Source organism: Falco punctatus (genome assembly GCF_963210335.1).
Source record: "Falco punctatus genome assembly, chromosome: 1".
Classification (NCBI taxonomy): domain Eukaryota; kingdom Metazoa; phylum Chordata; class Aves; order Falconiformes; family Falconidae; genus Falco; species Falco punctatus.
Window position 1 is genome coordinate 20412529 of NC_137580.1, and position 26125 is coordinate 20438653.

The 26125-nt window shown below is 36.8% G+C and overlaps 2 protein-coding genes across 2 annotated transcripts in view; one reads left to right on the forward strand and one right to left on the reverse strand.

The window, feature by feature from the left end:
- Positions 1-5585: 5585 nt before the first annotated feature.
- On the reverse strand, positions 5586-24134 carry MYOZ2 (myozenin 2). The gene is made up of 6 exons (XM_080373607.1): positions 23909-24134; positions 23253-23356; positions 18033-18202; positions 15066-15195; positions 13156-13339; positions 5586-6017 (listed from the first exon to the last, which is right to left on the reverse strand). The coding sequence occupies exons 2-6, from the start codon at positions 23326-23328 to the stop codon at positions 5786-5788; spliced, it is 792 nt and encodes a 263-aa protein (XP_080229733.1). The 5' UTR covers positions 23329-23356; positions 23909-24134; the 3' UTR covers positions 5586-5785.
- Positions 6024-26125, forward strand: part of LOC308058191 (uncharacterized protein) — a 95065-nt gene continuing 74963 nt past the window's right edge. Inside the window, exon 1 of the mRNA XM_080373609.1 lies at positions 6024-6299. Coding sequence (XP_080229735.1) covers positions 6275-6299 — 25 coding nt within the window. The 5' untranslated portion in view covers positions 6024-6274. The remainder of the gene's footprint in view (positions 6300-26125) is intronic.

The following is a 26125-nucleotide window of genomic DNA, read 5'->3' on the forward strand; positions in this document are numbered from 1 at the left end:
TTTAAGTCTGCCCGGTGTAGAGTGAAGTCTGTTATTTCAAGTAAAATGAAAGTAGAACTTCATTCTACTAGTAATGGTTCTTGTATTCATTATGCACCATAACCTGGAATATTATGTATGTACTCATGTAAACTTATTTTTTACTTTCTTTCTTTTTACCATGAAATTTCTTGTTTCAAATGAAAAAAAAAACAGCAACCCCCAAAAAAACTTATACAGCCTGCATTAGTATTTCTATTTTATTGATTGGAAAACTGAGAAACAAATTTCATTTGCTGAGTCAAGACCAGTCTGTGATGGACCTGGGTACGAAGCTTGGATTTTTCAGACTTCTTTTCCCCCATGACTCATCTTGTGTTCCAATCAGTAAAGTGAAACTTCCCTTTCTCTTTTCCTTAATTTTTCCTTAAACTTTGTATAATAATCATAACTTACTGAAAGATCCCTGTAATGTACTGTGAGCTGATGCATACTTAACATGGGACATGGTGAGTGTGGACCAGGGAGGGTGAGGTCTGACTGCAGAGGATCAGGAGTCCTGCCAAAGGTGTAGCTGAGGTCAGGCTTTTGTGTTCCCTGCAGTGCCCATACTCTGTGTGGGAGGTTTGAAGTTAACCCTGTCTTTCTCTGCTTCTAACTTACATTTTAAGTTTTCTCATTCGCTTGTGGAAATTGGCTTTCCTCTAACTGGTTCCATAGTGGGGATTTTGATGTAAATTAATCACATCTGTACTGATGGCGCTTGCTAGAATTGTCATGGTTCTTTAACACATGATTTTTGGAAGACAGACAGGGAGTATTTTATAGGACTATCAGATCCTTCTTTCATCAGTCTTTGACAGTGCCCAGTGGAAGATATTTATAGAAAGAAATAGGCTAAGGCGGGGCAGGGGGATGATGGGGCAGGGGGTCCTTCTCACACAACTTTTCCAATTATGAGATCCAGCCAGATTCAGATTGCATAGGAGCCATTATCCATGATAGGTCTAGTTACCACTATTAATTTTTTTAGTCCTCTTGTGAAGTTATTCATAGCTTTTGACCCACAACATCCTATAGTGACAGGTTCCACAACTAGGCATTTCTTGAGAAAGAATCTGTTCTCTTAATGTTAAAGTTGGTTCCTTATAATTTTATTAAGAGTCAGTTTGTTCCTGTGTTATTGTTCCCTCCTCATCTTCTCCATACCATTCATGGAGACCTCTGTCATAACTTCCTTTATTTGTGTTTAGATAGTCTAATCACTGTTCCCTTGCAGAGAAGTTTTATTTCTCTTTTTGTTTTCCGAGTCGCTCTTTTTCTGGTTCTCTTTCTGGAGGGAAAGGTTAGAGCTCAGTAGTAGTTTTTACTTATTCTGATCATATAGTCTGCAGGCTGTTTAAAATTGTGTATTACTTTCTTGAAAGGATTTTACCCTTTCAGTTCCTTTTAAATTTCCTTTTAATAAGAGTATTTTATAAGCAATTTTTGTTTCTTAAACTGAATCAGTACTCTGATTGCATTTTATAACTTTTTATCATTTATATTCTCACACTTAATTACATAACAGCTCTGTGGCAAACATATTATTTATAAATGATTTAGAGCACTTTGGTTTTGAACAGTATGTAGCCTCTGGGAGCAATGAAGGAGCCAGCACTGTGTGACTTGTCAGCCTTCTGTGGGTCTTCTGGTATTTCAGGCTAGACTGTTAATAATTTATGGACCCCACATGGAGAAATCCTAATCTAACATACATGGGATTTTGTGCTCCATAGTCTTACTGTATTTCAGGAAATTTTATCCTGTTGTCTTAGGTATGGCCCAGAATATTTTGTGCTGATTAGGAAGGCCATCTAAGAACTGAAGCAGAGTTCAAGTTATTCATGGCTGGTCTGAAAATAATTTAAAAAAGATCTTAGTGGATATGTGCTCATTTTTTCCCTTCAGTTCCATTCAGTTTCCCAGAGTATTTCTGAGGCATTATTAGGGTTGTTTGCACTTCATCATATGTACAATGCAAAACAAACTACATAGTTAGGCCCAGCTCTATAATCTGAAGCAACCATTCTGATGCTGAGCACATAGTAGCTTTGGTCGTGGCATAAATTTCGATTACAAATACACATTTGAGATGCAATAAATGGCATGAATGGTGAAATTTTGTCTGCACAGAGGTCAGTGCCAAACCCCTTGTTTGGTTTTATTGGGATCAGAATTCTATCTCCAATGTTTTTGCTGCTTTGGATTGAGACAATGTGTATTAAATTAATTAAAACACAGAGATGCTTTGAAACAATAGAATACTAATTTATTTCCACAATTGTCAGTTGTATGGATTATGCAGGAGGGAAAGCAGCTAAGACGTGCTGACATATTTAGGACATCTAAGAAGGGAGCACGCAGTTAAAAAATACATACATCCAAAGTACAAGATTAGGTATAAACAAAATGTTTCTGGACAGTAATAAAGTAACAACTTCAATTGTTCATTTTCTGGTACTAATACCTAATTATTACACAACAACCAGAAAACAAATCAGCTGCAGGTGTTTTGTTGAAATTAGGAGAGAGACCATATGGGATTTTTATTACCCCATTCATGCAAACATACCTTATGCCAGGTACAAGCAAATAGTACATCATCAGAAAGCAATGTCAGGGAGACTGTGGCCTGCTGGATTCAAGAGCAAATTTCAGATCATCTACTGTATGTAGTACTCCTGAAATTATTTCAGTGCTGCCAGTGAAAGATTTATATACCTGTGGTTATTGATGTTTGTATAAAGCTGTTGCTCGTGTGTTTTTCTATGTAAACTCTCTTTTCAGATGTATTCCTTACAGCTAGAAGAATCTTTTAGAAGCACCACTGAAAATTTAAAAATACCTATTTGTTGATCTTTCCAGACCTATAACTAAAGAAGCCTTTATTCTCTCACTTCAGAGCCATCTCTTTGCCTACAAAAATTAATACGCATCTTGACCTTTGACGTTCTTCATTGTTAGTTACCCAAAACTAATCTTTCCTTATAGTTATAGGATAAGTTTCAAGTACCATGTAAGTGTCTCCCAAAACAAATGCAGGTGCTAAACCCCATTGAAGTTACTAGATAAACTCTGAATTCCCAATCTTAGCAAGAGATCTTCTTTCGTGGCAGAGGAATTGGTTTTTGGCAGAGAGATTTGTTTATTGCGGCGGGACTTACACAATAAGGCTACATCTAGGCTGATGCAGCCAGGGAACATTCCTGGACACTGGCACCGGATCCTCTGTGCTGTTGAATACTTAGCACATTTCACGGTCCTAGCTCCTGCCAATTAACACTCTCCCAAACAGTTCCTAAGCATGGTTCAAGAGTTTAGCATGGTCAAGGGCCTGTTTGCAATTGGCAGTTTGGCAAAAGCCATCCAGTATGGGAAGATTAAATAGTATGGCTGCAGACATCTTCTTTGACAGCTGGCTTCAGTTTAAAAAAGAGTGATCTGGACACATTTGATTTTCTAGTGTATACATAGCTGTACAGTAGTAGAGCTGTGAAAGCAAGAGGTACAGTGTTCTTACTCTTATGCTGCAGTTTATAACTGTAACTGAGCGTTGAATTAGACCTGGTTTTGCTGGGACACAGCTTGTTTCAGAAGTCTCAGACAGAATTTGAGGGCTTAAGGACTGTCAGTAATTTCCATACACATCTGATACTGTTATTTGAACCATCAGCTGAACACATGCATAGCAGGCTCCGTACTTCTCAAACATTTGAAGCCTCCTGAGCCCATTCAGCACCAGTGGATCTATAGATGTATAGAAAACTAAAGTTACTTTTAATGTGTTATGTAAGAAGCAAGGTGGCATGCTTTGCATGTATAGGTTATTTTTATAGAGTGTACAATAAAAATTATATGTCCCTTCTTGACAGTCCTCACTATGTATGTGCTGTGTACCAATTTCCTCACATTTCTGCTCATATAGGCTCATGAATGCTTATGCTGGCTCGTAAAAACCACATTCCTCCAGAACTTGTTTGCATTGCTCCCCGCTATAGTTTTTTTCTTTAGCTTTTGCATTTTTAGCCTTGAAGAATTAATATTTTTGTCATTGTCCATATAATTGCTGTACGATGTGCACAGTTAAAGTCCCCAAACTAATCCCTTGCTAGGAAAGTGTTCTCAGTCAATGGGGTTTATTTTTTTGTTTCCCTTTCATAAATTTGATTCAGGACCTGTCATTTGTGTAGTTTGTGTGACAAAGTAAATCTAAGAAAATAGATGACAGAATTTCCTTTGCCAGCTACTTGCGTTAAAATCAGATTTGAAACGTGGAAACCATTTTTACAAACACAAATTCCAGCCCCAAAAATATAGACAAAACTTTTCCACTGTATATCTCACTCTACCGTTCTTTTCTGCAGGTGTGAGATTCTTTCTGAAATATCCACTTTTGTAGCTCAATGCCACCAAAACCATTAATAAGGAAACTGTCTGGGAAAATATTTTTTGCCTACCATCTTCATCTTCTGTGGGTTTCATTTTGAGATAAAATTTAATTGTTAACCATAGAACTTGCAAAATTTGATGAATACTCATTTTAAAGGAAAAATTAGTATCTGAGATACCCAAAAACCTCTCAAATGTTGCATGCATGCTTAGAGACCATAATGCCCTGGAAAAGCATCTAGAATATGTGAGAGTGGCCTGTTGGCTGAAGTTAGGTTTCCTGTTTCAAAACACACACGAACTAAACTGTATTAAACTATCCAACCTGCAGACGTTGGATACTTCTCAAACAGAAAAGCATTTAGAAACAAGCAATTATTTAACAGATGCTTGCCTCTTACTAGAATGTAGTTGTAACCTGAAAAATGACATGGAAAACCAGCACCTTTTTACTGAGTTTTGCCTGTGTCTTGTATGGTTATGGGTGCTTAATAAGCATCTGATACTTGTATCTCTAGAATGTCAGAGCTTGCCAGCATATCAAGACCAAGAAAACTCGCAGGTTTTTAAGTCCCAATATATACTGTGGCTGTAAAGGAAAAGGTCTGTGAAATTTCTTTTAAGTAACAAAAGCATTTGTGGTGACATAGCTTGGTGATACTCATTTGGTATGTTTGACATAACCAGTGATTGGTGGGTTTTTTAGTTGTGATTAAACATTCTAGACTTATGCAGGAAATACCTCTGTACTTTTTCATCATACTATGTAATCCTTGTCATTGGCAAATTTACTGCATTTTCTGTAAACAAATCCAGGTGACGTGGGTATTGACATCCATAATTAAAATTGAGTAAGATCTGGAAAGGAGGAAAATGGACTGAACTTGTTGTCATTGAAATAACAACAAAATTCTTAACTTTGGCTGAAAGCAGGGTTGGGAAATAACGTTGATTTGTCATAGCTTTTCTTGAGCAGGCAGTACTCGAAGTGCACTAAGTGCACTGTTGTGGTGTTGCTCAGTTGTTTTACCATAATCAGCATCCCTATCAAATCAAATCCCTTGATAGTGGTGTCATGTTTTTTCTTAATACACTTGTTCTTAAATGGCAATCAAAGATTTTAGAAAGTAAAAGGAAGTAGAAGAACATGTAAACAGAAATAGAAAATATCTCAGTAACATTTGCCAAATTATTTTATTTATATTACGTCTACAGATGAAACTAGATGCCAGAGAAGAGTCACTGTATCAGACATTATTACTTATATTCCAGCTGCCGAGGAAAAAATTTGTCAGTAGCCTTTAGTAATATTTGGACCAAAAACACAGGGATGTGCAGCTTTCAGCATTTTGTACATTGTAGAGTGCAGCTTCTCTCACAGGTCCTCTGTTTCTGGAACGGCGTTGGAATCCGAAGGCTGAATGAACACTACAGGAATATTCTCGGATGTCCATCCTTTAGGAGTCCTATTGAAGGATCTTCTGGTAGCAAGAGGATTTGCAAGGATCATGAATCTGGGATCATTTAGCATCAATAGATTATAATCTGGTACCTTGAATTTAACCAGCTTTGATGCTCTCTCAAAACCACCAAAGGGAGTAGCAACTCTGTAGATATTAAAGAAATAAAAGTAAAATGTGATTTTAAAAATACTTGTTTTCTTTTCCTCCCAGGAACTGAAAAGAACAAAGTCTATTCAAATGATAGACATTTTGTACAATTGCTTGTTTACATTTTCAAGCTTTTGGGGAAAATATTCTGATTGTTTTTCTGTCAAGTTCTCTAAGATCCAATTTATTTTCCCTTAGATAAAGCCTGAAGCCTTCTTGAAAATTCAAATGGACGGAAGACCTGAGGGAAAAAGATGTTGCAAGAAAACCTTGTCATTGGTGAGTCAAAGCTTATTTTGTTGGAATCAGTTGGTAAGTCTGAAAACATGTTCAGTACATTCTCTCCAGCAGGTAATTAGTTTAGGAAGTTCTCACCCCATTTTCTCCTATCCCCAGTTGCATGTTCCTCCCCCTACGCTATATTTCAGCACCATATTTTTGTACCAGTTAGAATGTATGCAGTTTGTGCTATAAACTTGGGTCACTTAGGTGATCTGGCTTAAACAAAGACCCTTCAAAACAAAGGAGCATTTTGAAATACAAATTATTTCAGCAATCTGGTTTATATCATTACGCTCAAACAATTGTAGGAATACAAGGAAGGAGGCAGTAAAGCATAATGGGAAGCAGAAAGGAACAGCCAAAGACAACAGGCTCTGGAAAGGAGGGTAAGGGGTAAGGACTTCTTACACCAGCTTTGTTTCTGAAGAAAATGTTTCTGTAACTAAACCTTGAAACACTGGCTGAAATTGACCCCTAGTCTTTGGCCAGTATTTTTCATGTTATTGAATGTAAACGTTCCCTCTGGTGATAAGCCTGAGAAACTAAAAGATAAAAAAAAAATGAACAGGAACTGTTACATGCATTTGCAATTTTTTTAAAACAACAGTATTTCCACATATCTCTCGTGATTCTTTTATATTTGTGGGTTTCTAGGCTGAATAAAAAAAAAAATGCCTGAGTTTTTCTGTCATTTTTTCCATATCCTTTGTATAAGCAAACATACTATTGTATGTGGTCTGCACTTTGATCAGCTGCGTAACTTTGCTGGGATATATGCTAGCCAGTTAAGAGTGTCAGATTTTTAAGCTACACGTGAGCACCTTATTTCTGCAAAGCTAGATACACAGTGGCATGCAAAAATGAATTTTTGTTGAAATGGAATTTCACCAGCCTTGGTACTTGTGTGTTTGGTACAAAGTGACAGATTTGCTGGTATATACTTCCATTGGCTCCAGTATTATAGCAGAAGCCTGGAGAAATTAACACCAATAGAAACTAAAAGAGATCATTTGAAGATCTGACTAAGAATTTCAGCAAGATAACTGTAGATAACACAAAACCTAGGGAGAATTAACCACACACACACACACTCACAAAGACATTAATTCAGAAAAATGAACCCCTGATGTAAAAGAAATGGTACTGCTCTGTCATTACACAGATAATTCACTGAATTTTGTTACAAGCGGCATTTGTTAAAGGGGATGGTGGTAACTCCAAAAGGTTAATCTTGTTAGACATAAAAAATTATGAAAGTTCTAGGCATGCACATTTACTGAGAGAAGAGCACTGCTTTGGATTAAGCTCTAAAAATGTTTCTCAAATGAAGATGAGACAATATTTTGCAGCAGCAGCCAGACCAAGCATTAAATTCTCTGCAGGTCAAAGGAAATTCTTTATAAAGTGCCTGTGGTATCAAGCTTTTCTTGTGAAACTGTCTCCTAGGTCACAATGTCAAACCGGGTATGCTATGATACTGATTACAAATAATTGCTTGGTAATTGGCACAGTGCATGTAGTGATCTACATCTTACAGGATAATAAAGATTGGTTTAATTGCTGCTCTAATTATGATACACATTCTCACATTGTTGTAATATTTAATTCTCATCAATATGTAAATTAAAAGGATAATCAATATGAACATAATAATAATAGCTGTATAAAATGCAAAACAATTCTATAGTGTAAAACATCCTCTTTGTAGTGTTTTTGGGTTTTAAATACAGGATGTTTCAGTGGGTAACAGAAACAGGAGGGTGTTCTATGGAATTTCTAGTATCCTTTTGGGTGAAAAAACCCTCATGTAGTTCCTACACAAAGTCTGGCCTCAAAGAATTGTGCATTCCTGTGTGCTAGGCAGAAGCACATGATGATCAACATAAAGGAGAGTGCAGTAACTGGCTAATAGAGGTTAATTTTCCTTTACAGCAGCAGTATATTTTTGTGAGCAATAACCTGTCTGACAACATGGTGTTGTAATGACCTGTGTTGTGTGTACATCAACTGTATCACTTGAGCTCTGATTCATTGTATAGAAGCCTAAAATGCATGTGTGAAAAATTCCAGTAGTCATTGCTCATAATATGGGTGGAAATGCTGGTTCAGAGCCATAGGAAGTGGCACCAGGAAGTGTAAGAGATTGTTTAATATTCACTTTGCATATTCCTAAAAAGTAGGTGTGTGATTTAACAATAGTAGGCCCAATCATATTTATTTTTAGCTGTTGTTTTAGCAGGGCTTTTTTTTCCTGCAGTCTTTCTTATTGAACATTATATTTTCCTAACACAGGAGAGTACTTGTGGTTGATTATTTGGGAAAGTCTGAAGAAATGTTTTAACTGTATTGTATTAACACCTTCAATTAAATAATTACAAAAATGTGAGTTTCACATTTGAAAATGGACTCTCATTCTTAGAACATTCTGTTTATTGTTAATTCTTGTGAGAAAAGGAGATACATGAGCTAAGAACCTGACCCTGCAAAATACTCAGAGCTTCATGGTAGCTTAGTGCAAGAGCTAATGCCAGTTTCACAGAGGTACTTAGGTGCTAAGGAACTGGCTAAGCACCCAGCTTCCACTTATCTCACATCAGTTCAAGTTAGCACCCAAAATTCCTTTGAGGCTCTGGTCCTCAGCATTTTTACAATAGAGGTCAGAATCCATTAATCAATAAAAACAGAGCCCAGCCCAGATGGACTGGATTCCTGTAGTGTTTTTGAAACAGTAGTCTTTGGGAATTGAGAAAGCTGAGCAATAATTTATCTGGTAGGAGAGGCAGAACTAGTCAGACTCGCTTGTCTTACGGCTTGACTGAGTAAGATGTAGTGCTTTGTATGTTACTCATAATCCTACCTTTGCATTTTATCCAGCTCCAAGAAAGCAGATGGAATAAAGGTACTAAAATTTAGCTAATACTACAAACTCCTCAAGAAATGTAGATTCATGGTGTCTTTCCCACAGGTGATTACTGGGTGCTTCTACACTGGTAAAAGAGGCAGGAAAAGTTTTCACTAGTAAATAGTTCTTCAATCCTGATAGGAATTAATCTCCTAGAAAAATCATATAGCATTTCTCTGCTAGAACAGATTCATTTTCATCTAGGACGAGGAAGGGTAGCTTGGTCTGAACAGTATATTCAGAGAGCTTCAGAACCCAGTTTCTCTGATTATGCACTCTGTCTAGTGCTATGTGCTGTTAAACCATTGCTGGCTGTCACACAGAAAGCCTTGCCTCAGAAGGCAAATGCACTTGACATTTGCTCCCACTGCTTATTCATTCATTGACCTGCCAGCATTGCAATGTCCCTGCAGCACAAAATGTGTTGCCTCCTCATTGGTGGGGAAAAAAACCACCTGAATGCTGTTTAGTGCTGAATATACCTTTAGGCCATGCATCTGTGTGTCTTTTCCAACACATCAGGCATCCCTAGTTGCTGAAGTTGTGTTGCTTTTACAGATATTTTTGGAACAAGGAAAGCTGAAAGGAACCTGAATATGACCTGTAAAGTCTGAGTGCTGTTTTAACAGATACCACTGAATGAGCTAGGAATAATCTCAGGCCGTTTCCTTTGCATCACACTTACTGTTAACCACACCCCCTCCTGACTAATGATGACTGTACCAGTATTTTGCAGGAAAGCAAACATAATGACATTTTACTGAATGATGAAGCATGATAGAAAGCCTTGATTGATACCCTTACTGATAACAAAACGGTGCCATTATATTGCACTTAATTGCCTAATATAGTAGCAATTGCTTTCTCTCCAAGACTGCAATTAAAGAAGTCAAGGATGCTGTGACCTAGATGCACAGAATGACTTAGTAGGATCTAGACACAGAAGTCCAAAGAGAGGTATCTCACTCTGTGTACAAAGCCCAAAGGCTGCTACATTCATGAGCTGCCTAATGTTTTCCTTATATAAATGATCAGATCTACCTTTATCTTAGCTATACTGGCAGCTGCACCTATCTTACACCAAAGCCCACCTGTGATTCTCTAATTAATAATCTTTTGCCTGAAATTCCTTGCTTGAAAACACATACATGCTACTGCAGCAAGCTTTGATCAAATAGGCACTTTCACTCAAAATCCATGGTTATTAATGTTGAACCTTTTTGTCAAATAATAGTATAGTATGTCTGTGACTGGAGTTGTTCTGCAAGAGGTTTGGATCCTTTTCAGTCTGAGGGGATCTCTTTGTAAGAGTGGTCCTCACTGCTCACATACAGTGTTCCAGCAAAAGTACTACCCAGAAATGAAAAAAAAAAAAGTACTTGTTTTAGACAGTCTAGGACTCTTAGCATAGATGTCAGGCCACACAACTAATAGAGAAGTGTAGGTTCTGTTTCCTGCTCCTAAATCTGTTTGCTTAATTTACTGTAAGCAGTAGTTAAAGAAACTGCATTGAATGATCTGGGAACTCAGATGTAGGCCCAGGTTTCTCTTTCCCCAAGTGAGTTTCTTAATTGTTTATCTAGAAAAATATGTTTGTATTTTTGTAGCCCAAAGAGGTTTATTATTTCCTGTGCTATGGCACAGGTCTTGATAAGGGAAGTGGAAAGTATTCCCACCTCTTCTGTGGAATAGCCAGAAACCGTGTTTTTACACCTCACCTGAGGGTAGGATATTCTTGTAGAAATAAACTCATGTGACCATGTTCTAGGAAAATGATCTTTCCAAGAAATGAACCTTATTGCCTATACAAATGTTAAAAGAATATGTGACCCCTTCTCTGTTTTTGGAAAGGAAGACCTTAGTCTAGCCCTGATCTGAAGATAGGCAGACAGAACTAATGCTGATGGCCTTAGCAAAGAGAAATTTAAGGCACAATTAGCCTTCTCTAGAATGTCTTCTGTTGATTAGTTTGGCAAGCAGTGTGCTGTCTATTTTGAATCCCATAATCAGACACCCCACTTTGGTGTGCATTTTTAGGAGTGTAGATACCTAAGTCATGGCTGTGAAGTGCTCTCCAGGAGGCTTGTGTCTTGAGTTTTGATTTTGCAAATTCTCAATGTATTTTTGGATCTGCTGCTTCTTGGTAGAAAACATAAATCTGAATGTACTGTATGTAACAGCTTTTTTAGGTCCACCAGGCATCTTTATTTTCTTCTGGATGCGGATTTTTTCCATGACAAGGAGAGCTGGTGGATTATATTTATATGCCTTGTGTTTTGGATTTAGCAGTTTCACAATCTGGATCTGGATTTATGTGCCACGTTGTAGGTTGTTATGGCAGTTACAAGGGAGAATATTGACCTTTCCCTTACATGAATGCATGTGTTTAAGAAATTTGGACCGTATTAAGCCACAGATCTGCCATGTTGTACAAAGAGAAAAGCACGACAGAAAGAAATCCAGACAGTTAATATTGTAAAGAGGACAACTAACAGAGAATATGGTACCACAGAGCAGCTAAAACTCCACAAAGAAGCCATCAGATACCATCCCAAGACATATAGCCCTATTAATGGGGCCCCTGTGCCCTGTCTGATCCTGTCTTTCACAGTAGCAACTCGTATGCTGGACTTAGAATCTTTCTTGTGAGAGGGAGAACGGATTCTGTCTCTATTCCATGTATATGTATCTTGGGGGGGGGGGGGGTGTTGTTGTTTTGTTCTGTGGGTTTTTTTCCAGTTACAATTGCCATAGTACATGAACTGTGCTCTTACTGTTCCAGTGTTAGCAGCTGTGGCACATCTCTCTGACTTGTATTTGTTATTTTGTTTGCTGAGAAGAGGGTGCTACATAGACTTAGTTATTAACATGGCAATGTATATTGCTGTTAGGAAATCAGAATTAGTGTAGTGTCTGCAGTGCCGGTTTTGACATTGAATTGTGTGATTTTTTCAGTCCTTGTACTCGTAGCTGGGACTCACTTCAACGGCAGGAACTCAAGTGGTGTTTGTGGTATTTTTCTCAAAGTTTATATTGCCATGAGCCATTTTGTTTTTCAATAGATTTCTGTGTGGTGTTTTGAGGAAGGGGTTTGGTTTGGCTCAGCTATCTGGAACTCAGCAGCAGTTATTCAGAGAAAAAATATCCTCAATTTCAATAAATAAAGATAGTGTGAATCGTATGAATGAAAGCAAAAGACATAAGTGAGTATGTGTTTTAAAACTTCCAAAATAGTTCAAAACCCTGTGTTGTCCATGGATCTAGAAGTTCTACTGAAAGCCTTAGTATACTAGTTACTATGTAAATAACTTCACTCTCAGATCCCCTTTTACTTTTAAGTGCTTTTAAAGTCTTTTTGTAATGTTTTAATGTTGTTAATTTGTTGCCAAAGGTTGTAGAAGATATAAAAAATGTTAAATGCAATTAAATATGCAGTCTGCTAAGTATTTGTTGTGAGGGATTGGTTGATGGCTAAAGTTCATTGTACTATCATTGCCTAAAAGAAAAAACATGTGAGTTGTATTAAAAATACCCAACAGTGTTTTTCGTTGTACTGCTTACAAAGTTTTGACTGAGTTTCCCTGATACATCTTAAAATCCTGTGCCAATTAAGTCAACAACAGAAATACTGAAAGGAGTTAAGTGTTGCTATAGCTCATGTTTCCCATTTATTGAGTACACTGGATTATGATTCTTTCTTTCTTTCTGTCAATGTTTTCAGTAATTCATCGTACATTCCTAGTTCTGCAAATGAGTTTTGGGGCCATACTTCAGAGAGATACTAGTTCCCTCCTTAATGCTGTTATTTGGCACTTGTAAGTTGTATGAGTGTTCATGTTTATGGATATACTTGCAAACACAGGTGGTAGATTTTTTTGCAGCTGGTGGAAACATTTAATTTCACAGTAATTTTTCTCTGCACTGTAAAATTCAGTGTCCATTCAGAATTACCTGTTAAAGCTTCTGTAGTCAGGCAGCTCTGGCTTTGCTTCGGGTTTAAAAAGTTTAGGATACAAAGCTTCCAGCAGCTCTGGATCATCTCTAATGGCTTCTATCCAGGGAGACTGATAATACTTTGGCACAGAAGTAGTGTTGAACTTTTCAGGAGGAATTTCTTTCAGTGGTCCAGAATATCCTGCAAGGCAATCAAGGCAAGACCATTATAATACTACTTTGCGTTTTCTGCTTCCTTGCCACCATCCTATATAACTAGGAACTAACATACAGGTATTTTACTGTTAAGTAAAATGAATGATTGGATGAAGTCACCTGGCCAAAGCGACACAGAAACAGAAAGCTGGCAGTGACCATTTGTAGCCTTTCAGATAACTGCTCCAAAGTATTCTACCTTCTTTTGATGCGAAGTTTGTATTAGTTTTACATAAATTTGTTTCTATCCTTATAAACGTTTATTTGAAACCAGACTACAGCTACACAGCCCTTGACTGAATTAACAAAAAGATTTTAAAAACAGCCTTTTGTTTAAAACTAAGTTAATTCTATAGTCTTTGAGTGACATTTTCCAAAAGTGTTAAAAGGAGTTAGGATCACAGCCATTACAGTGGAGTTTTTGCCTTTGCCCCTGGCTTAGATGCTGTAAATGTCCTACCTACTTGGTTCTCTGGTCCTTTTCATGATCTGAAAAAGTGAAGAATCGGTTGTTTTCTCTGCATAATCATCTGAGGATCAGGCTCTGATCAGAATTTTATTAAATAAATGGATTCCCTATTCTGTGTGATTTCTTCTAAAGCCAAGCACAATATGGCAGGAATAAATAGGGGAGGGGGGATGAAGCCAGACTTTAATGTACAATCTTAAGAATTAAAACCAGTGAAGGATTAACCAGTTATGAGTTATACTATTTATTTGAAAAACAAGGGAAATATGTTCTACCCTTTTATCATCTTTGTTACTGCTGTTTCCTTCTATAAGCTTAAAAACCACTTCTGATTTCATATCTACTCCTTTTGCCAGACCTTTTTTGCCTAAGAAAAGGTTTGAAGATTTCTGTCATGTCTTAGCAATAGAAATTACCCCTGTTCACATTGTATTTGACCAATGGATGCACAGAGCCTTAGCAGTCACTAACAGAGTAGCATTGACCTAGTTTGCATAGACTGGAAAAGGTCTGCACAAAACATGCATTGAGTAATTCTGAACAAAGAATGAATTTGTAAAAACCAGTCTGCTCATGGATAATTCATAAACAGGAAGAAGGGCTATATCACTGAATAAATTAGTTAAAACAAATTAGCCTTCTCTAGTCTTTAAAGAATACCAAAAAAGGCCTTCTTTTAACTCACTGCTTTAAATAAAGAAAACAGTACCCTCACAGTTAGGGACTTAAAGAAGAACAGTTTATGCAGCCACAGGCAAATTCCTTTTTAAGTCACCCCTCTGTAAAGATTTCTAGCAAAACTTACAGTGACTTCAGTTTTACATTTATAGGTAATTAAACGACAATGGCCAACTTTCAGACTGTTGAGCATATTAGAAACAAAGGTCTGGCAAAGAAAAGTCAGTATATTAATCTGGTTTTAAATCTGAGGATCTGTTCCTCAATGTTTGTAAGACTAGTAAATATAGAAGCAGTCTCTCTTGATATTATTGTATTGTTTTCAGTTTAGGCAGAAGTAGTACAAAAGGCATATCAAATCGTTAAAAATTAAAAGAAGCGACTGAAGAGCACCACTTTACGTTTCTGTGGGAGATTCTGATTACTTATCTGACACAAATTTATTGATTTCTGATAGTGAGTCCATTAACAAATTCTTGTTGAAGATACTGTTTTATGAAGAGGTCCTTCCTCTGCTGTGAAATGAGAACTAAATATATTTAATGTCTGTAAACTCATATATTACCTGGGGCGATGTTGTCAGGATGTGGTGGGCTCCGGGGATCAGGTGTATTAGGAGGTGTCATTGGGGCATGCTGGGGAATTCCTTCCACACTGAGGCCATCCATTTTAACGCTCTGTATGGGCTCTCCGCGCTGCATTCAAATAGAAATAGATATTATTGACAGCACAGGGAAAAAAAAGCCTCTGTGATTCTTTCTTGAGGGTTGGAGTGATGCTGCGGTTCACAACCCAAATCGAAGACCCATGGTGTGCTATCCAAAGGCATACTGTCCTGATGTTTGGTACCCTGTTTGCTAGATAGCACTCCCCAGATTTTCTGGACCTCAGCCAAAAGGTGAAACAGTTTCACAACTCTCTTACATTGGCTACGTAAGCAAAAGAGAATAATTTTTCAGTGTTAAGAATGATATCCCAGCACAATTTTAAATGTCTGCATTACAAGTGTGTGAACGCTTTATTGAAAGGATCGAATGTGTTGTGAGCTAGGTCAAGATGACTAAAGCCTTATAACTATCTAGCTGAATTGTCTGACCTTTTCCAACGTTTTGAATATTTAAATATTGATATCCAGTCTACAAAGAGAGTTCACTTCTGCTTACACCAATCATCACAAAATCTACCTGTGCATATGGGCTCTGTGGTTCACAGCGAACTTTGGCAGAGGGGCCCATAAAATGTGTCCCCTGGATCACTAGGCAGTAGAAGCTGTTATGTGCCAGACAGAGCACCCTTGCTACCCAAAGATTCAAGAAATATGGCAAGTTTGAGCCATGTGAGTTTCAAAGCACTGATTCTTCAAAGTGGCTCTTCCCCTATCAGTTGTAAATTCACTGCATTTGTTGAATTGCCTTTGGGATTTTCTTTTCCGTTATTTGTAATAGAAATAACAACTTCACTTCAGGTCACTTTCTGGGGATTTGTGATATGCTGTTATTTTCCACCCTCCGATCAGGTCATCAGTTCTAAGGAAACATCCAAAGGCTTAATCATTGTTGCATAAATATAGAGTCTCGTAAGAAGTCAGTATCTTATTTTAGCTATGACACATAGGCTAAAAGCAATTTAAATATAGACTGTGTTAGAGCAAGAGTTTCTTAAAGTAAGAAAGCAAACAAATAATACTTGTTTAAAATTGAAACAAAAAAAGATCAAGGCCATCCTTAAGTATGGTAGAAAGATTAATTTTGACAGTCAGAATCATAAAGATGATGAAGACAACACCCGTGTTGGCTAAGTAGGCATTTAAGGGAATGGAACAGAAACCAAAGAAGCATCATTTTTTCATGTGTCAGCATGTCATACTGACTGTACAGCATGTGTACTTTATGTGTTTTGGTGGGAAGCAGTAGACTAGAGGGGAACCGATCTGTCAGACTGTAGCGAAAGCATGGAACTGGACACAGAAACTGATGAGTTTGAGTTACTCAGATTTTTTTTATACAAGGTTTCTTTTGTGCAGATTTATTTTAAAAAGTCAGATTTATCAAAACTCAAACCTGATCCCATTTGATGCCTGTGGAATTTAATTTCCACTGAGTGACCAACTAAAGAAGTTTAAAATACCTGTACCATAAAAAAAGAAACTTTTTTTTTTTTTCTTCTATAACATGGTATATTAAGACATACTTTTCTTCCTGAGTAAAGTTTTTGGTTTTTTTTTTTTTTTTATGGGAAATATAAAGGCCACAGAATTACAAATGTATTTACCTTAACAGTCAATGAAGCATAGAGAATTCCTTCTTCAGGAAGAGAGAACAGAAATATTTTAGAGATTTCAGCTGTAATCTTGGAAATACTGAACTCAGCTCCAATAATCCTCTCCCTGACTGTTGTGAGATCCCTGAACATTTTGGTTAGCATGGAAGTGGTAAATTGCAAATGTGTCTTTTTTGTGTGTGCTCCCAAAGCCTCATTATGAGATACAACTAGACAAAAAGTTTCCTTAAGTGTCAACAAGTTGCATTCATTTTATTGCTTATGATTAATATACAAGTGTGTGGGTACTTTCTTTAGTAAAATATACAAAATTATTTCTACAAGAAGTATTTCCTAGATGAATTAATAATAAATAACTTTTGTAGCACTTTTTTACTTTCATCTTCAAAGCATCGTAAAAGTACGGGGGTGAATTCCACTTCTTTAGTCATGTACCTTTGTATCTGGAATCAGTGAGGGTGCGCAGATATAGCAGAGAAGCAGAATTTAATACAGTACTGGAATCAGAGGGGCTGCTTGCGTGCTGTATTAGACTGGGCATAGAGTATTCACATTCAAATAACTAAACATTGCAGTGCATTGGAGAATTAGTTAAAATTTATGAATGTTGTTGTTCCTATTGTCAGAGGTTAAAGAAAAGGTATAAATATTTTGCAAAGGCTGCAGATGAGACAGACGCCAGGTGCATTTGGTTCCTGCCATGAGGATTCCCAGGGTATCACTACTGCTTTAACCCTGTTGCTGAAGGACTAGTTTAAACAAAAATTGTCCTTTTTCTCCCTGTTGAGGTAGGCAGGCCAGGAGTGTATTAGTGCCAGTTGTGAGAGTCATTTTGCTGCCTGGGAACTGAGTTGAGACCACCAACATATTTTAATAAAAATACTTACTGGTTGCGTGAAACAGACTCTCATTTCTTCCAACCTTTCAATATCATTAACTAGTTAATTTTCAATAGTCAATGAGCCAATTATTACAAGATAAGAACTCTGATCACTAGTAACCTGAATCAGGTTTGAATGAGAATGATTTGTATCTGATGTCCTTAAGTATTAAGGTTTTCAGATTTTTTATTTCTGTAGGAGCTCAATAAAATACAAATGGCTCACTTCATGTTAGCCTCATTCTAGTACAGAATTTTGCTTTATTCTTCCTGAAACTACGAATTAATCATGCACAGTCTGTATCATGAGCACCAAGGAAACGCAAGCTAGTCTCACGGTGTTTCATTAGTAAGTTCTTACAAAATACTCACATTTCTTGGCTTGTTTGCTACGTAATGATAATTTTCATATGTGTATTTGTCAGATCTCCGTTGACGTCTCTTGAAGAGTCTTGCACCTCTGTTGCTGAGTGTTGATAGTTCCTCTACCATGATATCTCTGGGGGTGCTGACCTTTTTTCCAAGGTTTAAACTGGGTGAGACTGCAATACAGTGGATAAATACATACCTCTGTTCTCTTAAATGCCTGATATTGCATACCCTACACCTGAAACATGCTACAACATGTTAATGCATACTTAACTAATACATAGCATACAACTAATACATAGCTTCATATGGTGTTAGTGAAATTAATCATTCTTCCAGAATTTTGGAGGACAGTATTGAACACACAAACCTGTTTTGTCGAAGATGCTGAGCACCTCAAGCTCCACATTTACTTCAGGTGAATGACATTCAGCTTTTATCAAGATCAGGTCTATAATGTCCTACACACCATCTTTACAGCAGACTAGTAAAAACTAGCTTCTGCTGAAACCAGGAACAAAATTCCATCTGACCCCAGGGTTCTCACATCAAACCTTCAGTTAACTCTCTGTGCCCTGAATTGGACTGATGATCAGGTAACCCCTTTTAAACATACCAACCAGTTTCTTACTGCTTATAAACATTTTATTTTCAATTGTTCTTTAATATTATGATGTTTGCTTTTGAAATCCAGGGCACATTTTATACTTTTAAGGAAAGTTTGCATTAAAGTATCTATTAAATAGTATTTTAAAACTGTTTTTAAAGAAGCTTCAAAGTGAAGCTCAAGGAAAACGAGAGCCCTAACAAAGAATTATAACATGCTTCTATGAATTGATACATTTAGAACATTTTTATTTTCATTCTCTCTAAGAGGAAACTGAATTACTAGATGCAATATTACTTTATTCCCTACTTGGGAAAAATTCCTGCTTTGTTTTTAGTGACCTCCTAGGGGATTTGAAAATGAAAATGCTTAAGCAGGGGAAGGGGACGTCAACTGGAACTGTAAATGGAGAGCTCTGGATGTCAGAAACGCTACTGATCATCCTTATGGTAATGTTCTGGAAACTGGGATGCGGGTGGCAATAAGCAAGCTGTTGCTTAGTGACTGAACTCTTTTACTAGATGTCCTCAACCTATACATAAAGCTTAAACCTTAGACTACAGTAACTTCAACACTAAATAGACTATTTTCTACTAATTTATTTCTACTTAGAAGTTTGTAGGATTTAACAAATGTAGCAATAATTAGATTGCATAGTAAACCCAGAATTTCTAATAAAATAATTGCTATTGCCACTTTAAAAATTAATGGTTTATTAATTGAAATTGTTCTTAGTTTTTCATAAACTTCAGGAAGAAAACCAGGAAGAGCAGTGTGCTTTGAGGATTGTATCAATGATCTAGTATGTTTCTCTGATACACTTATTCAAAGTCACATTCTGTTGTTTCTTCAGTAATAAGACATTCTAATCTTCACATATTCTTAGGGTCTACATGATTTAAAATTCTGAATTTGACATATATTTTAATGCATTAAAATTAAATGAAAGCAAATTATATGTAAGACACTGTATCTTGCTTTTGGAGTAAGCACACAGGAAGCCCAGTTTAAAATTAACATTACAAATTAATTAACTGCAGAAGATACTGCAAAGTTAATATTGCATATGCAGAGCTTCATTTTGGGTAAATGCCAAGTTCAACATAGCATATGTCTCATAGTAACTTTATGCTGGAAAAACAATGTGACTTGCTGACATTTAGGAAAACTTAAATTGAGACAGGTATATTAAATACTTAGCTGAAGTTATAGACAACAGTTTTCCATATGGTAAATCAAACAAGTTTGTGGGCCCTGGGGCGCATCACTTTTGATCCAGTTACATTCATACTGATTTCAGTTGAATGTTTGCAATAGATTTAACTGGCGCAAAAGCAAGCTAACTGTATTGTCAGCTGGAGCATGTGCTTGTGCTTTAAAAATAGTATGCACAGAGAATCCTAATAACCTCCTGTTGTTTAAGAGGTAGCTACAAAGCAGAGTGTTCTTAACATGGAAGAAAATGACTCAGCTTGCTCAATGTAGCTATATCAGTGACAGTAGTGGGGTTTTGGCTCTGTGGCTGAGATAAGTGCATTGGTTATTGGCCTGTGGCCCAAAATTTAGACCCACAAGTCATATTTTGATTTTATAATTTCTCAAGATTACTGCAGGGGTGTTGGATGGTTTTATATTAGTAAGTAGTGAGAAATTTACCCCTCAAATCAACATTTTCATGTAGGAAAAGCTTTTCTTCTTTGTACACTGAGTGGGTAGTATGTACATCCTCAGAGTCTGGGGTGCCAAGGTGATTGCAGATCTCTGTCCAAACCACTCTTGTATTCTTCTGGGACACACTGGATGTTGCCTATTTTGGGCCTTGCTGTTCCCTAACATACAGACTGTTCTTGTTAATGTTAACTGAAGGCTCCAAGGCACTTTGTAACCCACAGTTGTGTACTGTTGTGTATCCAGGCAGGATCCCAATAGCCTAAGTGTGAAGTTCATTTGAATCCCTTGCCAACTAAAATCTAATCATCTGTCTGGTTTTATGATGTGTCTAGGGATTGTTTCAGTGTCAGTGCAGAAAAGGTGATGAAGAATGAGAAAAGGAGGACATTTAGAGGATGATAGAACATCAGTGTCATAAATGGACGTTGTAAATTAATACTAGAAGTTTCATTCATAGTTTAATCCTAATCTTAACCTTTTAGCTTCATTTCTTAATATGTTCCTGCCAAGTCCTTCCTGTCCTGTGCTTAAAATCATAACAGACTCTATTTAAATATGATTTATATAGTTCCTCCTGCATTTGCTGCCTAATCCCCCTTTAATCCTCCAGTTTACAATCTTCTAAATACCTTAATCTGGATCATAAATTTTAATTATGAATATCATATAGTATGCTTATTGTAGTATCAGAAATAAGATTTTTTAACTATATCATGAAAGACAGTTAATCATGTAACTATGGAAGTATGCCTTTAAGAAATAGTGTAGAAGTGGCCGTGAGATTTAGTGTAATTGATGGCTAACCTGATGAACTCTGAGGGCCTCCTTAAACATATGTATGTACATACATGTTTACCTCTACCAAGTAGCCTTAGAAATGTTATGATTAGTCCAAGTCTGCTAGTGGAAAACCGAGGGCTTGGGGAGGTCACTGTATCCACATGCTGATTTACTACTACAGGCTCTCTTCTGAGACCATAAAAGGGTTTACAGTTATTGTCTATTCCTGCAGCATTTTATGACATGTGGAACTTCTCTAAAACACGAAGTCACATCCCACAAGCCAACAGGAGATATGGACTTCTACTTATTACCAGTCTTGCCCAGAGGTTGGTATTCTTTGAGACTTGGCAGATTTTGTAGGTTATCCGCAACTGTTTCTGTTCTCAATGTCTTTTAACAAGGCATTTGAGATTCACTGTTTACCTGAAAGCATCATAATAAAGAGGGGCTGAAGTAAAAATGTAGTAGGTATGCTTTCTGTGTGTCATTTCAAGCTACCAGGGCTTAACGTTACAGAATCTTCTGTTATTGTTTACCTATGTTGTTGACAGTGCAGAATTTCATAAGTCTGTGAGGTTGGCTGAAACAGTACATTTAATTTTTACCTTTCAATATCCCAGGCATCCAAAGAAGATGCAAAAATAGAATGCACACTTAAAGAGTTAGTATTGCCTTCAGTGGCCACATATCACAAGCATATCTTGTAGGATAAGCTGTCGTATCTGTGTGTATGGATCTAAACTTGACAGCAAATCTGATAATACGCAAATAATAAAAAGGACAGATTATAGGAGGCAAAGCATCAGCACAGATTATCCAATAACGCCAGTGATTTCAAGGACTGTATGGTAGATTTATTAATATTGCTATGAATAGTAGCAACATTTACCATGTGAAATGCCTAGTTCCAAACAAACGTATGAAAGACATTTTTTTTTTCCCCTCAAACTTACAGGCTATTTCAGACATATATAGTACTTCGGTTTACAATACCAAAAAATAATGTAGTAGTAATTAAATCTGTAAGGGCAGACTGGCTTTCAGACTTAAGTGTGTGGTCAGTGGAGAATAGAAAGAGGAAAAAGATATTTGCTTAGGAATAGAAATTACAGAAAAAAACCCTATGGAAATATTGTAAATTCTAGGACTGGGCACTGAAACTCCTAACAGATTTTTCTAAAAACTTTATGTCCCTTGTCCTACTTTTCATGCAATCACAATGCTCAGTGAGGGAGTACAGAAACCGTCCCCAAATTATTTGGAGCAAAAGCCCGCAAGAAAGATTTTCAGTACTAGAATTCAATGTTCAGTTTTATCCCATGTGAGGGGTATAACTGTCATAAATTCTAAATACTGATGGAGCTCCTTTGTTTTTCAGTGTGGCTTTTGGGGTGCTTATCACTTTTAAAAAACTGATCTTTTATGTAGATGGTAAAAAGGCTTCATGGGGTGTATTGGAAGGATCTCCAAAAGCATCCATCACATACCTAATGAAAGCCAAGGATATTTGTATTCCCAGCTGAGTTAATTGCTTCTTAAGTTGTCACACTAGAAACATAGTTTTAAGAGCCTGTTTCAGAAAATCAAACTGTACCTTCCTATAAGTGTCTGCATTTTCATCAACACAACAACATAAAAATGTACATTTTTTTATATAAGATTAAGTGGTGGCTGCACATTAGAGAGAATTGCCAAATGCTCGTAAAATTTGTTAGTTACAAAGATAAAGTTTGAGGAAGGAACAGAGATGTAAACATTTATTTCAAAAGTTTTTATCATTCATATAAAAAAGCAGAGTGAAACAGCAAAATAGAGGATACAGATCAGCATGTTTCTTAATGATAGCCTTTTGAAATGGAATGAAGTCATATTATTAACCCCAAATAATATTCTGAAAGTCTATCCTAGCAGAATGTACATCAGCTGTTAAATTACTTCATTCCTCCACAGCAGTTGTTCATCTGAAAATAGCTTTCAAATGAAAAGAGGCAACTACAAAAGGATTAGTTACGATAGGCAGCATGATACTCCCACAAGATTATTTATGGCAAAACACCCAGAGACAAAGCTGTAAGAGAGTGAAACTCTATGATTAAAAAAAAAATGTATTAGGGAGGGCTAGAGGACATTGCATATACAGTAAGCTGGGTTTAGCGCTATACCATTTCTGTGTATTTCATCCATAATGGCTGATGCTTGTTGTTTCCTCTCTTTGACCATGGCAGAATGTGATAACATTGTGATTTTCTGATACGATTTTTCCTTGCTGAAAAAAAACAACACATTTTTACATTGTTTAGCCAACTTGCACAATTTGGCCAACTTTAATTTCTAACAGCCTGTTTAAAATGGCTGAATAGTGAAGTTAGTTATTTCTGATTTAGAAATACTGCAGTTTTAATTGTGCAAAATGCACTGGCTGTTCTTGCTTGCACACAGATGCTAGGACATGTTCTGATGGATAGAAGATTTGAAGGAATGGACTTTGAGTTGGCTGCATAAATTCTGTAGCAAAAACAGTGTCAGTGGTCTAGGCCTTCTCACATCTACACATATTAAAAATGTAAATTGATAAACAATATTTTAATTACATCTTGGTTTATGATTTCAGAAATGCTACATTTTGACATTTCTTAATCTAATACTGAAATTGAGGAACTAAATGAGATGCTTTGTCATCTTTAAAGAAAGCGCATTTCTGACCAAGTAAAAAAATAAACATAATTTTAATTGCAGAGTCAAGAGGTTACATAAATGTCTTTTATATGACAGTTTGTAGGACAGACAGTCAAAATATTTCAGGAAACAATGCACTTACCCTACTGTTTTGTTGTGCAGAAAAAAGCGATCTCAACCCTTTAGTTGAAGCTTCAGAAGTTAGTTATGTATGGGGATGACCTGCCTGGTCCAGGGTGGTTTCTACCCTTGTGCTTGGATCTGCATGGTACCTAGTACCGAGACAAACTGGGGGCTGACCCTCTTCAAAGGGATTGGCATCCAGCTGACATCAACTAGTTATATATAGAATCAAACACTCCAGCCACTCATATCTTCCTGGCAAAAGAAGAGAACAGAAAAGATTCAACTGCACCCACAACAAAGAGAGTTTATATCCCTTACAGAGCTTACTGGAAGATTTAATGGAATGCTCCTCTCGTACTCATACAGATCATCTCCTCATCACCTCTGAGAAGAATAATCTCTGTGTTATAACCAGGAAAGAGACATTTAAAATAAGGTGTTAAATATATGGATGGGCAAGACTATATCAGATGAGAATGGCATGGGCTAATCCTTTAGTGAAAGATGAAACCATGCTTCAGTGGCTAAAGTCAGTGGCAGATGGCTGATACACAAAGTGTGTTCTGAAAAGGAAAAGAAAACTTTTGGGGTATTATATGTGGTAGGGAGTAATTGCTCAACAAGTACATGCCTTGCAAGCTGTTATTCAGAATCTCTTCATTTTTGTTGTGCATTAGGAACAGAAACCTGCAGTAATTTGCAACTTAGTAATATTCAGCATTCCAGGATACCATTGTATCAGGTTATCAAAGAAATGTGTGATATGTAGAGCACAGATATTTCATGACAGCAACCAGCTTTGGACAGAAACAGTGGCAGAAGGAAATATTCCCTCATTACCCTCTTGTCTGAATGCAGCTAGCTGAATTATGGGGTTGTAAAAGCAAGATGAAGTTTTTGTATTTCTGATTTGGATTTGGGTTTGTTCGCAGAAGTTCCTTTTTCTTCTGGAAAATGGTGGTTTGTTTGGCTTGGACGATTGATCAGAAAGTTGCTTGGATCTTAATATGACGGGAGAAAGGAACTCTGACTGTAAGCGAAATCTGGAGTGTAATTAAATACGCCAACACAATGTGCATAACTTTTCAAGCAAGAAGCACTCTAAGACAGAGACAATGTATGTGCCTGATGCAATGTCCTAAAAGTCTGCCTGTCCAACCAAAAAATTGCATTACTTTTTCCTCAAGTTTTCTATTCCTAGGCTGAGCTTTGCAAAACATTTTTCTGAGATTCTAGGCATCTCTGCCCCAAAGAGGTGTTCATTTTAATCCTCGCTGTCAGGATTTACCTGCTGCTGTTACTCATTGGTAATTCTTTTCTAGTTTTTGTGCTTGGATCAGCCACTTTCAACAGAACCAGAAAGCACGGTCAAAGTCGTTCTTGAATCTTACGTATTCAGCTAAAGGCCAAGATTGTTCTCAGTGCCTCATGACCAAGCTGTCAAGTGGGATTGCAGGACAGTCTGTGAAGGGTTCATACTACCCAGTATTTTCATTAATAACTTCAGTGAAGAAGTAGAGAACATCAGTTAAATGCCAGTCTAAGAAAATTACAGGTGATCTATAGGGAAAAATTTAAATGTTGAATTAACTATTTTTATCATCTTTAAGAAAGATATAAAGATGTCAAGAACTGAATAAAATCCAGCCAACACATGCTAAGGAATATTACCTGCAAGGAAAGAGTGAAAGAATTTTTTTTTTTTGGCTTAGCACAGTCAAGAAGGAGGTGAATTGTGATGGCAGTCTCTTCATGTGGAAAATGAGTCTGTAATCTAGATTCCAATCTTCTTCACAAAGTCTGGAATAATAAATAATCATCTTATTTTATATCAGAAGTATAGACAACATATTATGAACTTTATTTCCTGGAGGGCCAGAACATTTAGCAATGTTGTGGAAGGAACATCCTTGGCAATTTTTTAAGGCAGGTAGTTTAGACATACTGGTCCTGCCTCATAGCTTGGGTATAAACTCAGTGACTGTAGATTTCACTTTCAGCCTTAATGTTTGTATAATTCACATGAGAAAATACACCCCTTAGATAACAATCCCACCAGTTAATTTATTAGGTTAGTGTTTTGCTTTTTGTTGGAATTGATACTGGAATTAGCTTCTGCTTTTGCAGTTTTATTTCCAGCACTTAGCAAATCCAGGAGCTCCTGTTTGGCGTTCACAAAGGGACCATACTCACAGATTTCAGACACAGATATATGTTTTGTTTGTGTTTAAGA

Coding starts and splice junctions, on each gene's coding strand:
- MYOZ2 (XM_080373607.1), bottom strand. CDS start 23,328: ATGTTATCACATTCTGCCATGGTCAAAGAGAGGAAACAACAAGCATCA. Junction 13,340..15,065: donor TCCTGACAACATCGCCCCAG/GTAATATATGAG, acceptor ATTGCCTTGCAG/GATATTCTGGACCACTGAAA. Junction 6,018..13,155: donor GACTACAGAAGCTTTAACAG/GTAATTCTGAAT, acceptor TAATATCTACAG/AGTTGCTACTCCCTTTGGTG.